Below are 16,460 nucleotides of genomic sequence, written 5' to 3' on the forward strand. Positions count from 1 at the left end.
AAGTTGACTGATCTGCAGACACAATTTTGAACTAACTTGACTCCAAAATTCATTAAATGAGTCCCAAAGCTTTATACACTGAAACTAACATAAAAGAGATTAAAGGCACACGTTTAACTAAAAAACATAACGAAATTATAAGCTAGAAGGATACAAAATTATATACAATTATGCACTGATCAGAACTTGCACAGTAATACATGCGAAGAGAAAAAAAAACAGAGAGGAAAGAAAATAGAAAGAAGGAAAGATAGTAAGACAGGTAGAGATAAGAAGAAGTATTGGAGGGAAATAGAGCAGAAGACTGAGTTTTTGAATGTGGTGAAAAATTGAGAAACACCTAACATTTCTAGCAAAAGCTTTGGTGTCAAGTTAGCGGTTTCTTGGGGGCCTTTTACAAAGATTGATTTAATTAAATTTCATGAGCATTATATTATGCATGGTATTACAGTTTGGTTGACATTCCTTGTATTGGGTGTTTACGTATTCTTAACTATTTGAACAATGTTGGCATAATTATATATACATTAGTAATGTTTTAAATGGTTACATTGTTGTGAGGATATGTAAAAGCCATAATTATATCATGTCATGGAAATTGGTTGGAATTGTTGGGTTAGGAAAATAATGATGGAAACAGAGGGTAATGGAAATGATCTTTTGTGTAGTTGAGTCTAATTCTTGGCAGGTACCAGATCTGAGAGATCCTATAGTGCACATGATTTTTATTGGGTGATACAGGATTGGCGACAGGGAGTTAGACAAGATGATTAACAAAAGGGGATTTATGTGATGATTTAGATGGGGGATAGTTCATATAAATAGGCATTTGGGACCAAGTGGTATAAGCATGGTATGAGTCGTGCAGGTTTGCTTGTTGAGTTATATGAATTAACGGGATTAGATAAAGAGCATTCGTGCATTAATTTTATTAATATGATATTTGGTTGTGTGTTTGTATATCACTTAATTTAGTTATATCAATTTACCCTCAAAAGGTTTATGTCCCTACTGAGTTGTGGTTTCGCTCACCTCCTAACAGATTTTGCAGCTACGTACTGAACTTGAAATCTAGAGCTTGTGATGATTTTGGCATATCTATATAGTGTATTATGTACATAGCTTGTGGATGAATAATGAGCTACTCTTTTAGTGAACTCTTGAATAGTTTTAACTATATAAAAATTATAAGATTTCAGATGTTGTCGTTTCCGCTGAATATTCTATGTGAAATATTTATTTTATTTTATTTAAATGTTTCTTCACATTTTAGTTATAGATTTATTATTATTAAATTCTATAATTAAGGTGTGAATCACGTCATAACCCAAGGTTACATAAATTCGTAGGTTGGGGTGTGACAATGTAACAATGAAAAAGGCAATCTTCTTCGTACTCCCTGTCGAGACTCCCACGGCTTAGAGTGTCGATGCGAGCTATTCGGTTCAGATAAGGGTTCACACATCCCTCCTCGTCAGAACTTTTACCTATCCGGGTTTGAGCTTAAATGCGAGCAATGCGCTCTATAAGTTGCCATAGCACCCTCCTAATTTCCTCCATGTCATTGTAGGTGTCGACACGACCCTCCATCCAAAAACCTCCTTGAGAACGTGGATATTGAGCCCTAGCTCTTATAGCAATTGATGGGGATAGGGGTCAGGACATAGGTCACCAACAACACACGAGCAACGAAATTTAGGATTAATGCAAACTCACATATATCGTAGCAAATGCATGCCACAAATAAACTATTTCATTAATGATCAACATAAAACTTCTTTGCAACTATTACATTAGTCTTATTTATAGGCTTTACAAGATTTGGGCACCAAGGCTACTTGGTCCAAAAGTAAACTAATTAATTATAAAATCACACATAGATAATAAAAGATATCCTAAAATTACATAAATAAGAAAATAATAATACCTCATGAAATAACAAATTAAATTGTAATATATGTCTTGATCCACCCCCTTTGCTCCTGCGACAATAACGACCACCTTTACTTCTCCAAGGTTCACTCTTTCCTTAACCTCGTATTGGGGATCCTTTCTATTGTAAATCATAGTATTACAAGATTGTGGATACATTTTACTAGTTTATGGAATGTTGAGGTCCAAAACATTGTAAAATGGGTTCTTAATATTGTAAATCCTTGTGTTTACAAGAATAAATACCACATTTACTTATGCAAGGTCCACCCTTGATGCACTCTCCTATGCGATGAGGTCCACTACATAAAAATCTAGGGTTAGGGTTTCGTCGTCGGTGTGCCTCATTGTCGCTCCTATCTCCGGGCTTTTGATCGGGATCATGGTGGGGTGGTTTCACTACTGTGATGGTTGGTCCTTGTAGTGTCGTCTAGGAGTGGTGGGCTACAGTGGTGATTTGGGGTTATGGGGTTTTTGAATTAGGGTATTTTTCTGCTGGTTGTGTGTTTTTAGGGATTTTTAGTTAGATTTGGGTTGAGGTGGTGTGACTTTTTCCTGTGATGGTTGGTTTTTCTGTGATTGGTGGCGGTGCTTCCTGTGTAGTGGGTTGCAGTGTGGTCGCCATTTTTCTTGTACGCACACGAGAAGAGCGAAGCAATATTTTTTAGGGTTTGGGTTTTTTCTCAAGTTATGGCACCATCACCTCCATCGGACTCCAAGTGATCTCATATCTCGCCAGTGGTCTTCGGTGCCTCTTCCTCCCCTTTCGTATGTTACACTGCTAAGGTTTTTCTTGTGATGGTTTTGCTTCACTCGCGAGGAGAATCACACGTGTCGGCTAGGTTATCTTGTTTCAGGTTTTATTTTCTCTATGGTACTATTTGAGAGGAGGTCGGGTATGCCTATGGTCTTTTGTGGCAATCTGCAATTCCGGTACTTGGACAAGAGGGCTACGGGAGAACAAGTTTTTGGTGGATGGTAGTGGTGGTTAGGGCTTGGGTTTTCTTGGGGTCACATGGCTGTTTTACGATATTAGATCTCTGTTTTTGATGCTCCTCTTCTCGGCGATGGCCATGGCTTGGTTAGGACTGTTGGGTGCTATCTCTTCGGTTGGTTTTTTTTGTGATGGGGTTTGTGGATCTGAGGGAAGCTATCATGGATTCTTTTAGTGAGAGTAAAATTTGCCTCAAAGCCTGTGTTGTGAAGGTGATAGAGACTAGCCTAGAGGGGTCTCCCCAGTTTCCCTGATGTGTTCATTGGAACTTTTGTGGGCTTGGTATTCAATAAACGTTCCTACTCTGATGATCTTCTGTTGGAAGTTTGTCATGCTAAGTGGCCAATCTTGCCCCCCTGCCTTGTTGGTTAAGGGTCTAGATTAAGAAATAAGGAGATGGTTTTTGGTGCTTTTGCTGTCTCTGCTCTGACGCTCATTGTTATGCAATGTACAAAAAACTATGCGTGCATCAGAGGTTTTCTTTGGCAGTTTTACATTGTGGAGTTTCTTTGTCAGGTTCTGAGTTGAGTTGGGGTGCTTTTCAGGGGCCTCTCTTGTTATTGTTTTTGTGATCTTCCTCCGTGTGCTCTCTTGAGTTTCTACCCTTGGTTTGTTTTTGCAGTTTGTGAGTGGTCAAAAGACTATGAGTTTTTTTTCATAGATGGCTTATTTTGACAGTTGGGATGCGATGCAATTCTCTTGGTGGGTCTTCCGTGTTGGTGTTAGTTAGTTTTTTCTATTTTTGTAATGGTATTTTGTGTTATGGGTCAGACTCTCTTGTTAGTCACTGGCATGTGTGGTACACTTTCCTATCCTTGGGTTTGTCCCAAATGGTTTTCCTAGGAAGGTTTTAATGAGGCTACTGTATCATGTCAATCTTTGAAAGTCGTTTTTGCTTATGAATGAAAACTTCTTCTCAAAGGTCCACCCTTACTTCTGCAATTACCAAACAAGGAGATAGTAATTGCATAAATGAGCTGCTTATTGGACTGCAATTGCATTTTATGTACAAAAGATTTAGAACCATGTTGGATAATACAGTAGATGAATCGTAATCAATTTTTAACTCTAGTCTATTTAGTAATTAAAATTTTTTAGGGAAGTTTTTATTTGAACTCAATTATTTTATAAGCAAACTCAATCAATGTTTCTTTTTTTTTTTTTTTATAAAAAAAAAGGTGTTTAAATTTTTTTTTTTACAAGTTTGTTCATTATAAAAGTATTATTTTAAAATTTTTGGTATTACATTAATTTAGAAAAAGTAAAAAAAAAAAGAAAAAAGAAAACCATAACACCATGGGACTGTGAACAGTTGCAGTGTTGTTCTATTTGTTTTTCTTAAGTTTTTTTAAATTGAAGGGTAATTAAAATAATTATTTTATACCCAATAAATTTGTAATTATTATTGTTTTTGGTTACAAGTTAACAAAAAAAAAAGTCAATTTGGTTGATTGGATTTATATAAAGTTATAAAATTTGATTGGGTTAGTTGGGTTAAGATGACTTTATCTAAAAATTGAATAAGACAAAGATTAAATATGGCAACTTTTTTTTTTTTTTTTTTGGTTGAGTACAAACAATAGTCTAAATTAGAGGGAATTATGATTTCTCACATACACACACAACTATGATGCTATGGGGGTTTGAACTTGAGATGTAATAACCCAAAACAAAATATCTAAAAATTAGAATTAATTTATTCTAGCAAAAAGACGATTTTGCCCTCGCATTAATTAATAGGGAAAAAGTTGACTTTTTGATTGAGAAGGAATTTGGCAATTTCGCTTACGCCGTTGCGTAGAGCACGGCGAAACGAGTTCGTAGACACGGAGTAGACTCGAATCGGAATTGTAACGAAGAAATTACGGTCAAAATACCGCGAAGGGCAAAACGGTAATTTGGACAAAAAGTCAGATATTTATCCCTTTCTCCTCTCTCTCTCTTCTCCCGCGCGCCAGCGACCCCGCGCCTTCCAGCTCCTCCAGCCGACGCCACAGCCCGAGCCGATCTACAGCACCGGTACGGTTGGAACCGCCTCGCCGCCGCCGTCCTTTCCCGACCGGTCTCAGCCTCGGCACCGCCCGGAGTTCACCGGAAACTGGCGAAAACCGCCGGTTTTCAGTCAAAACTTCAAGCTCCTCGATCTCCTTCGTTTCTCAACCAAATCGTTCGAGTAAGGTATGGTTTCTCAGCTATTTTTCATGCTTTAACTGATGGTTGGCTGGGTTTTGATCGATTTTACCTCGAGATCACTCGATTTTCGAATTGAAAATCGGCCGAACTTCGGCCGCCATGATAGGCCATTTTCGGCCACTTTTTGGAGTATGTCCAAGAACAAAAGTGACTCCAAATGGGGTGTTTTACCTAGGATAGGAGTTTGGAGTCTTGGTTTCGAGTTTTTCCGGCAACCCGGTATCGCTTTGGACACCCAAACTGCCCGCCCGTGTGGCAGCGCGTGGGTGAGGGTAGTGAAGTGACTCTGAGTAGTTTTGCGATCCTCGTGTTGTCACGAGCGCGTAGGATTTCGCGGATCTCGATTTGGAGTCCGTTTGAGCCCCGAACAGATTTTTCATATTACGCGATCCTTGGGTGCAGTGTCGTCGATCCTTGGGTGCAGTTCTACATGATTTCAGGATCGTGTAGGATTTGACGGATTGCGAAATCGGAGTCCCGGATACTCCAAAATCCCGAACCCTGGGGCTAGAGTTTGGGTTTTAAGCGTTAATGCAATTTTGGCTAATCCGACCGTCCGTTTTGGACCAAACTCGCAGGACATGGGTATTTCTCTGTAAAGAACCTTTAGAGAATCCCAGATTGGCCATCGGAGATCGTGGACCCCACGAGGTTCCGGATCGACCGGTCTGACAGTTTATCGCTTGGAACAGCTTCAAGTCTTTCAAGGCCGTTCTAATTGTCTGAAAGGCTAAAGTGGGCATAGGAGTGACTTTAAAATGAGTACACGCATTTCTAGGAGCCGGGGGCAAGGTGTTTAATTTAATTCTTTTATTGAGTAGTTTTTTTAATTTAATCTTTATGGGTAATAAGGCACCAAAGGACCGGCAGAACCACAGGAGGGACCTTCAAAGGGTTCAGCTAGCTCGGACCAGCAGTGAGTGGACTTTTCTTTCTTAAACGATTTTATAATTAACTTTTATATTTGATCTTGAACAAGTGTTATTACATATTTTCTGAGCCTGAACTGCATTGTGAAATATCTTTATTTTTATAATACTTAGTTGAACAGCAGACTTGAGATCTTTGATACAGAAATAGTAACTTAGCTTAGATTTATCAGATTTCGGAGAATTATCAGATTTTTATAAATTAGAACCACCATGTACCCGCTTGTTTTTAGTGATTACCCTCAGACAGACCGATGTCTACGGACATCCAGTCTGTTTACAGTTCTGTCAGTGCACTTGACATTGCCTCACGAGTTTCGGGGACGCTCGGACTTTGAGTGCCAGGATTTGCGGCTCGGCTGACTCGGTGTCCCCGAGACCTGCCAGGATTTGCGGCTCGGCTGACTCTGTGTCCCCGAGACCTGCCAGGATTTGCGGCTCAGCTGACTCTGTGTCCCCGAAGGCCTGCCAGGATTTACGGCTCGGCTGACTCTGTGTCCCCGAGACCTACCAGGATTTGCGGCTCGGCAGACTTGGTGTCTCGAGACCTGCCAGGATTAGCAGCTCGGCTGACTCTGTGTCCCCGAGACCTGTCAGGATTGCGGATCAGGCTGACTACGGCCCCTTGTATCTTGCCAGAGCGGCTCGAGTCGACTTGGTGTCATCGAGACCTACCGGCGGATCAGGCTGACCATAGTCCCCTGAATCCTGCCAGTTTGCAGCTCGGATAGACTTTGTGTCGCCGAGACCTGCCAAGGGATTTGACGGATTTTACAGGGGTACATTTAGGTGGTAGTTTAAAGAAATTTGAGTACTTTTATACAGCTATTGCTTTCAGTCATTTTATATAAGTTTTCTCAATGTTCGTGCATGTTTTATATCTCCATATAATTGTTCAGTTTTACGAATTTATATACATACATTTATATATAGTTAGATGAATACCTTATATTAAACACAGTTGAACTTTAGCCTTACTTAGCAAGTTATTTTTACCATGGGGGTTATTGTGATTATAAACTGATTTCAAGAACATTATTTTTGTCCACTCACATTTTCAAACTTGTTTTTCACCCCCAGGCTGTAGAAGTGCGCAGGCATCCACCACCGGGCCACTCCTAGCTTCCGCACCACCAAGAAACGTAGGATTTTATTGTAAAAGTTCTTGAAATCTTGTAAATTAGTAGAAAATGCTCTGATATCTCGTTTTAGTGGGAAACTTGATCTGGTGAATGCTTGGTTATTTTATTCTGGCAGTTGGTGGAAAATTATTTGCTTGTTTAACAGGTGGAAGATTTTGGGTTTAGACAAAATACAAGGGAGACTCTGCCGAATTTTTGACAGGAGTCTAAGGGAAGTTTTAATAGTAATTGTAACAGGAAGGGTAAAAAGGTCATTTGTGCCCGACATTCGCCAGGTGTCGGACACGCACAGGACTTGGTTCGAATTCCAAAGTGGAATTGGGATCGGGTCCTGTCATGAGACCTCTAGTCTGCAAGTCAAGACCCTTTTCTACTGGACTAGACCCCGTTGGCATTAAATATGGCAACTTGAACAACATGTTTCGTTTTAAAAAAAAATCTGGGTGTATCGGTACACTAGGTACACTATAGTAGGTGTAATGCAGCGGAATAAGATGTTTTCTTGACAAAACATTGTGATAGTTCATAATTAACCACATTTAAAATATCTTGTGTTAGCTATACAAAACCCCTTGAACTTTGGAGGTCATTTTAAATTAGTACTCGACTTTTAAACTGTGTAAGAGGGTACAAGAGTTACTGACGGTCTGAGTAACACATGACTTTTTTTGTATGTTTTTCGTCACTTCAAGTACTCATATGCAACATTTGAAATGTCAGATACCAATTTGAAACGACCCCAAAATTCGGGGAATTTTATGTAATTAACCCTTTAGAGCAAGTCCAACGGAAGGGCCCAGCCCGATACGAGGGGAAAAAAAAAATGGCGTTCCACCGCGCAGCCCAGGCCCGGGGGGGTGTGGGACCCACCAACTCGGGCCAGCCCGAAGGCGAGACGAGCCCGAGCTCCAGCCCGCGGTCGCTGACGTCAGCCCTCGCGTCACGCTGACGTCAGCGCGATGCCAGCTCCAACGGGAATAAGCCACATGTCGCCTCCCCAGCCCTCCAATCAGCATCTCCGAATCCATCCTACGGCTGAGGCTTTTTTGGGCAATAAAAATATGAAAAAAAATCGTAAATTTTTTTAAAAAATTCTAAAAAATTCTGATATATATTTTTTTCTATAAATGCCTATAAATACCCTTCACTTTCAACACCAATCCTCATACATATCATTTTATACTTCTACTATTATTCACTCTTTACTCAACATTTTCCTCTTTTTCATCTAGTATTTTGATTTCATATTTTTATGGCTTCTTTTATCGAAACCGGAGGGGCTTGGAGCACCATGGAAGATATTTCCTTGTGTGAGGCTTGGCTCCAAATTTGTCATTGTCCCGTGTCCGGCAATGAGATGAAATTTTTTCATATGTGGAAAAAAATTCATGCCGAATTTTGTGAAAAAATTCCGGGGTCTACTCGTACGGAGATGGCATTATTCAGTAGGTGGAAAATCCTGAATAAAGAGTTGGGAAATTGGAGAGCTGCCCTAGCAAAAGCGATGGACAACTATAGAAGAGGGGAAAATCGTACTAACGAGGTAAGTATTTTATAATTTTTATTTTATTAAGTTTAATCTCCTAATATATATATTTTGTTAATATTGCTTGCATTTTCAATATTTTGTTAATATTTCTTGCATTTTAAATATTTTGTTCATATTTCTTGCATTATCAATATTTTGTTAATATTTCTTGCAATTTAAATATTTTGTTCATATTTCTTGCATTTTCAATATTTTGTTAATATTTCTTGCATTTTCAATATGTTGTTAATATTTCTTGCATTTCCACTTGTTTCTTAATTTTCTTGCACTTCTAATTTATTTGTAAGGTTAATTGCATTTCCATAATTATTTTTTTTGTTACTTGCATATCCAATATATTTTAAATATTTATTGCATTTCCATTTTTTTGTTAAATAGATGATATAAGCACAAATGTGGTTCGGTGCAACCGGGGGTGGCAAAAAAAGTTTCAACCATCATAAATGTTGGGAGGTGGTGAAATATTGCAAACGCTTCATAATTATTCCAACGGGTCCCGCCGTTGTATTAAACGAGACGTCACTCCGTGATTCAATGGCATCGGATTCACCTCTCGATTCTCCTATGAGTCAAGACTCACCCATGGAAAAGGAGCCGAGGCCCATTGGCAGAAAGGCCGTGAAGGCAAAGAAAGTGGGTAATTCAAGCAATAATAATTCAAAGTTTTTGGAGGAAATTGCAAGGCAAAATGGCCTAAGAATTGAAATGGAGCAAAAAGGCCAAGATAACGAGTTGACCCTTCAAGCTGAGTATGCACGAGAAAGGGAGTATTTGCGCAAAAAAGATATAGACAAGACGGATTGGGAAACCATGGCCATGGATACAAGTCATATGTCCCCTGAAACAAAACAATTTTGGAAGCTAGAACGAAGGGATGTTATGAGAAGAAGACTTTTCCGGGATGATGAGCCTAGCAACACGGATTGGTTAAATGATGGAAACCATTAAATTTGTTAGCCTACCTTTTATGTATTTGTATTTTTCATGTTTTCTTTTAAAGTTGTTGTAATTCATGTATTTTATTTTAGTAGTAGTAATTCGTAATGACTTGTATTAGATTTCGTTATTTAATAAACAAAGCATTCAATAAATTACCTTTTTATTCAACATATTCCATACTTCAAACAAAACAAAATAAAAATAAAAATAAACTACAAACAAGGCACAATAATAATAACAAACCACAACCAAAGCATAATAAATAAAAATACAACACAACCAAACCATAACTAAATAAAACATAACCAAAGCATCTATGCTCCATCATTCTTCTTCATTGCCTTTCACCGCCCATAGATGCTCCATCAAGTGAACTTGACGCATTTCATGAATATAGGAAGATTGCATCTCTGTATATCGATCTATCATTCGGGTCATCAAATGACCATCCCTCACCAACGGTTCCGGCTCAAATGGTTCTCCACTTGGCCCCATGGGCCTTTCATAAATCCGTGTCAAGACCGTGTTCATTGGATCCGGTTCGTAGACCTCTAAAGCATCATAATCATACTTATCCTCCACAATCATATTATGGAGGATGATGCAACTCATTGATTTCATCTGCTCTACGGTTTCTCTCATTTGTTTCTCGCTCTTGCCTCTCCAAGCATCTCCTAAATTCTTCCATTGAGAATGAATGAAGTATGAAATCTAAACTCTGAGAAATGAAAATATAGAAAGATGTGGTGTGAGAGGTATGAGCTGAGCCTCTGGTTTTATAGAAAAATTTGGCAAGATAGACATGCCACGTGGCTTGATTTTATTGGATGAAAATCTTATCTGAAATTTGAAATTCATCCGAAATTTGAACCCTAATTTGTATGAAATTTGAATTTTGAAATTCATTCGAAATTTGAACCCAAAAATTTATCTAAAATTTGAATTTTGAAATTCATCCGAAATTTGAATCCAAAAATCTTATCCGGAAATTTTATATGATTATGAATAGTCTTGACACGTAGAAATCTCGAAATCTTATCTGAAAATATTACCCAAATTAATTATTTTCATTAAAAAATAGGGGGAAAAAACAAAAAAATAAATAGTAATTGTCCTTAGCCATGACAATGGGTGGAAACACAAAATACCATTTGCAAAGGTAACTACTATTCACGTGAATAGTAACTGCCCTAGCTCCACCCTTATCATGACTAAGAGCAAATGGGTGGAGTTGCTCTTATAATCTTACAGCCGTCATCTGTCCACTTGGATTGAGGACCTTAACCAAATCCTGTCCCGACTCGCAACCAAGAGCGCCTAATTCTAACGGAAAAAACCGCAAAGCACGAGCCGCGAAATATGTTCAGTCACAGTAGAGCAAGCGCGAGCGAGCTCATAAACAGGGCAAAGGAGGCAGTGACGCTCATCACCCAGCCGCGCACGTTAGCTTCTCCTCCCCTTTTCACCTCGCGCCCCGCTAACGAACACCTTGCGTCCCAATCTCACCGCTCCTTCGCCACCATGAACCGGAACGACGACCCAATCGAAGCTCTATTCCAGCAGAAGCGCTCGCTCCGGTCCAGAATGCGCAAAGAGCTCAGAAACATGGACCCGGTTCGAAGATCCGAAGAAGGTAGTCTTTTCGAGTTCCAGCATCCTCATACTGGCATTCTTTCAATTTGATCCCTAAGTGTTTGTGTTTTTGTCTGACTGAAGATGAAAATGTGATTCTTTTTCTTTCTGTGGATTCTCAGATGCTGCAATTCAGAGCATTGTTGTAAATAATCCCTGGTTCAAATCTAGCAAGAGTGTATGTGCTTACATTAGCTCCCCTGCTTTACGAGAAGTCGATACGACAAGAATTGTTTCAGAAATTTTATCCAAACCAGCCAATGGTGCGTGCGTGTTTGCATTTTATGTTCATATTCTCATGCAATGTTGTTGTTTTTTTTGTTCTTAAAACTCGTGGAGATTCTTACAGCTTATTATTTATTTGAATTCAAGGGAGTGATGTGCCGAACAGGAAAAAGCTTTATGTTCCTCGTGTAGAGGATAGGAATAGCAATATGAGAATGCTCAGGATTTCCAGTGTTGATGATTTGATTGTGAACTCAATGAACATTTTGGAACCAGCTCTTTCAGATTCTGAGGGGAAGCAGCATGAAGATGGTACCCTTTTTCTAACCTATAAGTTGCTCGGGCTCGAGTAAATATTCAAAATCCGTTTATACATCCAATTGTTATAATTTGTTTTTTTTTTTGAATAGTTACCTCTTAAGGGATTATTGTCCTAGTGTTCTTCTAGTGTATGCAACATAAAGTAGTTTGAGATTAATGCATTTGAAATTAATCGAAGCCTATCGGAATTTTTGTGTGTAGTGAAACCTAGGTTTGGGTCGTCTGCCATTTTATTCCATGTGTTCTTTCATAGTAAACATTTCGGAGAAGAAGTATTAGTTCCTTTAATATTTTAAAATATCTAGTGAAACTGGACTTATCTATTTCGAGATCTCAATCCTGCTCCTATTTCTGGCAGGTGGAATTTTTGTTATTCATGTTGATGATCACAAATTTGTGTGTTTTCCGTGATAAATTTGGATAATAATGTCCTGAATAAAGTAGTTATAAGTATTAGGCATTTATGTTCCTTTTTCGTTGGTTGGTAATGACGGTTAATTATTTAGAGGACCTGAAGGACCTATTTGTTACAGTTATGGAGGCAAGGGATCCAGTTGACTTGTTCATCCTACCTGGTGATATTTTTAACCCTGCTCATAATTATTTATATTGTATAGTTTTATGTTGTCTCACTTCAATCTTTATTCTAGGGCTTGCATTTGACAGATGTGGAAGGCGTTTAGGCCGTAGTGGAGGGTGGGTTGTTGCATCCTCGCTTCAGAGTTTCACATTATCTTTATTTACAACAATGGCGGATTGGCAGTTAGAATATTATATCTTTTATAAAATTTGTTACTTCTTTCATGTGGTATATTGAAGCTAATGGATGATTTGCAAGTTATAAACCATAATGGTGTTTCTGTTTGCTAGTAATGGCTGGTTTCATGTGAGTGTTGAGACATGGATTTGAATTGTTGAACATGGAAGCTACCTAAGAACTAGGCATAAAGAAATGCCTCTGTACACGTGTGCTTTAATACTGTAATGCATCTTATAGGTTCATATCTTTATTAAGTTACCGGTAAATTTTTGCTCCATTATTTGATTGCCTGGTTAAATCTTGAAGCTACTATGATTTGTTCCTAAAGAAGTACCAAGAGCTTACAAAGGAACGAAAATGGAAGGAGCCCCTTCGTGGTAAATACTCAATGTTGCTAGTTCAATAGTAATTCGTAACTATAAATGGTTTTGAACTTACTGCTTGATACTACAGTTTTGTTATGATGACTGCTTCTCTATTATTTTGTTGCAGTTGCACTTTCATATTCTATACAGATCGTGGAGGAAGGAGCCATAGCTGTCACTTCAAATGATGTTTCTGTGGATGCTCTTGTATCTCCAGCCGGTGTCATTCCGATAAGCCCTGCTGCTTGGGAGAGGTGAAGCTTGAAAAGTGATTTCTAGATTCACTGTGTCTCTAAAATTGGTAAGGGCTGATTGGAAACTCACAGTTCTCGTTTTATCTACCTCTAATCTAACAGGAGCATGGGTTAAACCTGGTACGGTTCATCACAGTTGATCAATTTGTGTTTTGAAGATGGAATGTACGTAAAGTGGATAAGAGTGGGTATCTCTCATGCTTTTTCCTTCGTTTATAAAGTTTTTGAGACAATTCTCTTGCATTGGATAAAACACCATTCTTGTTGCAGGAATATGGTTAGCTGCTTCATGTGTCTTGGAAGATAATCTTGTCAACTACTAAGAACAAGCAAGGGGATATAGCCACCTTACTGCAGTCCTGTCTCATTGCTAATTGACTAAATTTGGAGGTGCATAAGGTATAAGAACCTTGTTTTTGCTAGATTAGTGCCCCTTGTAATTTCTGAATATTTTGTTACAGAAGGAACACTAGAAGCAGGATTTGTATATGTATCTTTAACCAAGTTGTATACTACTTTTAAGTAGCTTGATAAAACTAACCAGCATTTCCAAAATCTGAAGTCTCAATACAAACTGACTAAAATACCCTATAAAGACTAAAATACCAACCCCAAGTTGTTCTGGTTAGTTGGTCACTAAGTAGACAGTACTAGTCATTGGTTGCTATCATGCCTCTGTCGTTCGAGCAACTAGAGAGGGAGAAAAGAGAGGATGGATAAGAGAGGAGAACTACCATAGCAACATTACTGAATCCAACATAAAAGATGCATGGGATTATGGTAACACAGTAAACGCAGATGCATGATATTTACCCTTTTCCTTCGAAATTTATAGAACGAGAGCTTTGACGCTATGCTTGAGCAAGAAGCTTTATTCTGCAAAAGAAATCCAGAAGTAAATGGTTGAGGGAGGGGCAAGGACGTAGCCAGAAAAAAAAAAATTCCAATGGGGGCTCTCCAAACAACAAAGTAAGAGTAAAAAATTCAACAATACTGAAGACAAAGTTTATATATTAATCCATAATGTTTTACATGAAATACATTACAATCTTCCTCTACGCATTTTCATGTTCTGAAACCGTAGCATAATGGCTTCATTATCAATGCCATCAAATATGCCTCTCTATGTATGTTATCATTCATGCATTGATTTCCTATCCAATTTCACAATTGATTCTTCAAAATATTCATGGCTGAAAATGCTCTTTCGACGATGACAATAGCAACGGGTAAAATCAATGCTAATGTTACAAGCAAGTAAACCAGTGGATATACCTATAGAATTTCTTTTCCCAACAAAAAATTTAGCTGGGCATCCACACCCAGTGAGCCTATGCTGACTCCGTCCCTAGAAATACAAAATTCTTCCACCCTATCACAATCATTAGAGCATGTCCAGCGCATGCCACCAATCCGGGCAAAAGGCCCCCTGCCAGCCCAAAAGACCCTCCAGCGCACGACCTGCAGCCCGGGCAAGCCCTGGGTCCCACCAGCCTGGGCAAGCCCAAGGGCAGATTTTGCCTGGGCTTCAGTCCTAGGGCGCTGATGTCAGTGGTGATGTCACGCTGACGTCAGCGAGTCAAAAAAATTGAAAAAAATGGAAAAAAAAAATCAAATTTTTTTTAAAAAAAAATACCAAAAAATTATGGATGTTTTCCCTATAAATACATAACAATTTTATTCACTTTCCCTATAAATACATAACAAATTTATATTTTGTTGTATATTCTTTTTTTTTTTCTTGCCCTTGCCCTAGCCTTTTGGGGTGGAACCAAAAAAGGCAAGGCATGAATAGTGGCAGCCCTTACTTGCCCTTGCCCTTGCCCTAGCCCTTATGGGTGGAGATGCTCTTAGGAGAAGGAAGAACAAGGTGCGGGAGCGGGAGGGCCTCTTTAATTCAGAGGGAAATTGAATTGCCGAGAGCGCCGAGAGGAAGCAGCAGGTTGCTGCCGATTATTTTGAAAAGCTTTTTCGGCTGGAAGCTTTTTGCTGGGCATGATATTATGGCAACGCTTTTTGGCTAGAAGAAACTATAGATGTTTACATTTAAAAGGATAAAAAAAAGGTAAAATAATTTAGGGTATATGGAACAACACTTGAGTGCACTTTACTTTCATAACCATTCCATTGTGATTAACGAATCTTGACATTAAACATAATCGGAAATGTTCATTTTCTAAATACATGAATCCGCGGGTATGGTTATTACTACAATTTTAGTTTAACCGACAACACTCTATGGTCGGTAGAAACCTCATTACTGGCGAGAATTCGTCAATAATGACAGTAAAAGTCCTATCAGTAATACTAATACTGACCAACTTTTGCAACTTATTCGTCAGTATAGGTTTGTCTCTAACACGAGTCATAAAGTGACTTCAATTTATTACTGACAAAACAAATGGCCAGTATTAAAGAAGCTTTTGTGAGGATTATTGTTTCGATACTAGTGGCCAAACATTCGCCAGGATTGTTTCTTAACCAAAATAAAAAATGCCAGGATTGTTTGTCAATTCAATTCTTTTCTAAGCTAATGCACCATTAAATATACTTCCTTCAAATGCCTTTTGTTTTGTAATATAATCTGCACATTTTTCATTCCTAAATTTTTTTTAATTGATATTAAAAATGTAATGACAATTATAAGTACAGTACTGAAAGATTGAACCATACAAGATACAACAACCATTCTTATAAAATATAAAGTACTAATGTGGATTACAATTTACAATAGCCAAATATTACAAAGGTCTGCCTACATCAGTAGAGTTCCATAACTTTAGTTGCCCAACCTAAGCTCTTCTTCGTGCCTTTAAATTATCAGGATATTCATCTTCAACTAATCCCTTAAAGTTTTCCTGCATTTCAGCCTAACAAAAAACAAAGATGCATATTCAGTTCATCATTCTCCATCAAATTCTATGGTCATCGTAGATTAACCAAACCAATAAAATCTACAATGATGAATTGTACTATTAGTCTTCTGGACCTCTACATTTCAGTTTTTCATATACTTGAACAAATAAAAGAACATAAAGAACAATGAACAAGAAAAAAGAATAAACATTCAAGTGCATCATAAGCTTACATATTGTGCTTTGCTTCGAGCATAAGACTTTGTGCCAAATGTGTGATTCAACATTTGTTTACTTCAATTTTCAGCATTTCATTTAGCTTGTTCCTGCTATTCGCAAAAGTAAAACATACTTAATCATTGCACAGATT

General features: G+C 38.3%; 1 protein-coding gene across 6 annotated transcripts; it reads left to right on the plus strand.

Moving 5' to 3' along the window:
- Positions 10,870–13,790, plus strand: LOC18790045 (5-formyltetrahydrofolate cyclo-ligase, mitochondrial). Of its 6 annotated transcripts, none has more exons than XM_020556657.1 (9): positions 10,872–11,311; positions 11,433–11,573; positions 11,683–11,847; positions 12,363–12,431; positions 12,507–12,552; positions 12,923–12,993; positions 13,109–13,235; positions 13,338–13,419; positions 13,506–13,790. In XM_020556657.1, the coding sequence occupies exons 1-8, from the start codon at positions 11,038–11,040 to the stop codon at positions 13,348–13,350; spliced, it is 906 nt and encodes a 301-aa protein (XP_020412246.1). In that variant the 5' UTR covers positions 10,872–11,037; the 3' UTR covers positions 13,351–13,419; positions 13,506–13,790. The 6 variants fall into 6 exon arrangements, with proteins under 6 accessions (XP_020412131.1, XP_020412090.1, XP_020412176.1 ...); XM_007226596.2 differs by having other exon boundaries at positions 10,875–11,311; positions 12,390–12,431; XM_020556542.1 differs by having other exon boundaries at positions 10,870–11,311; positions 12,363–12,552; positions 13,338–13,423.

Source organism: Prunus persica, chromosome G1 (assembly GCF_000346465.2).
Source record: "Prunus persica cultivar Lovell chromosome G1, Prunus_persica_NCBIv2, whole genome shotgun sequence".
Classification (NCBI taxonomy): domain Eukaryota; kingdom Viridiplantae; phylum Streptophyta; class Magnoliopsida; order Rosales; family Rosaceae; genus Prunus; species Prunus persica.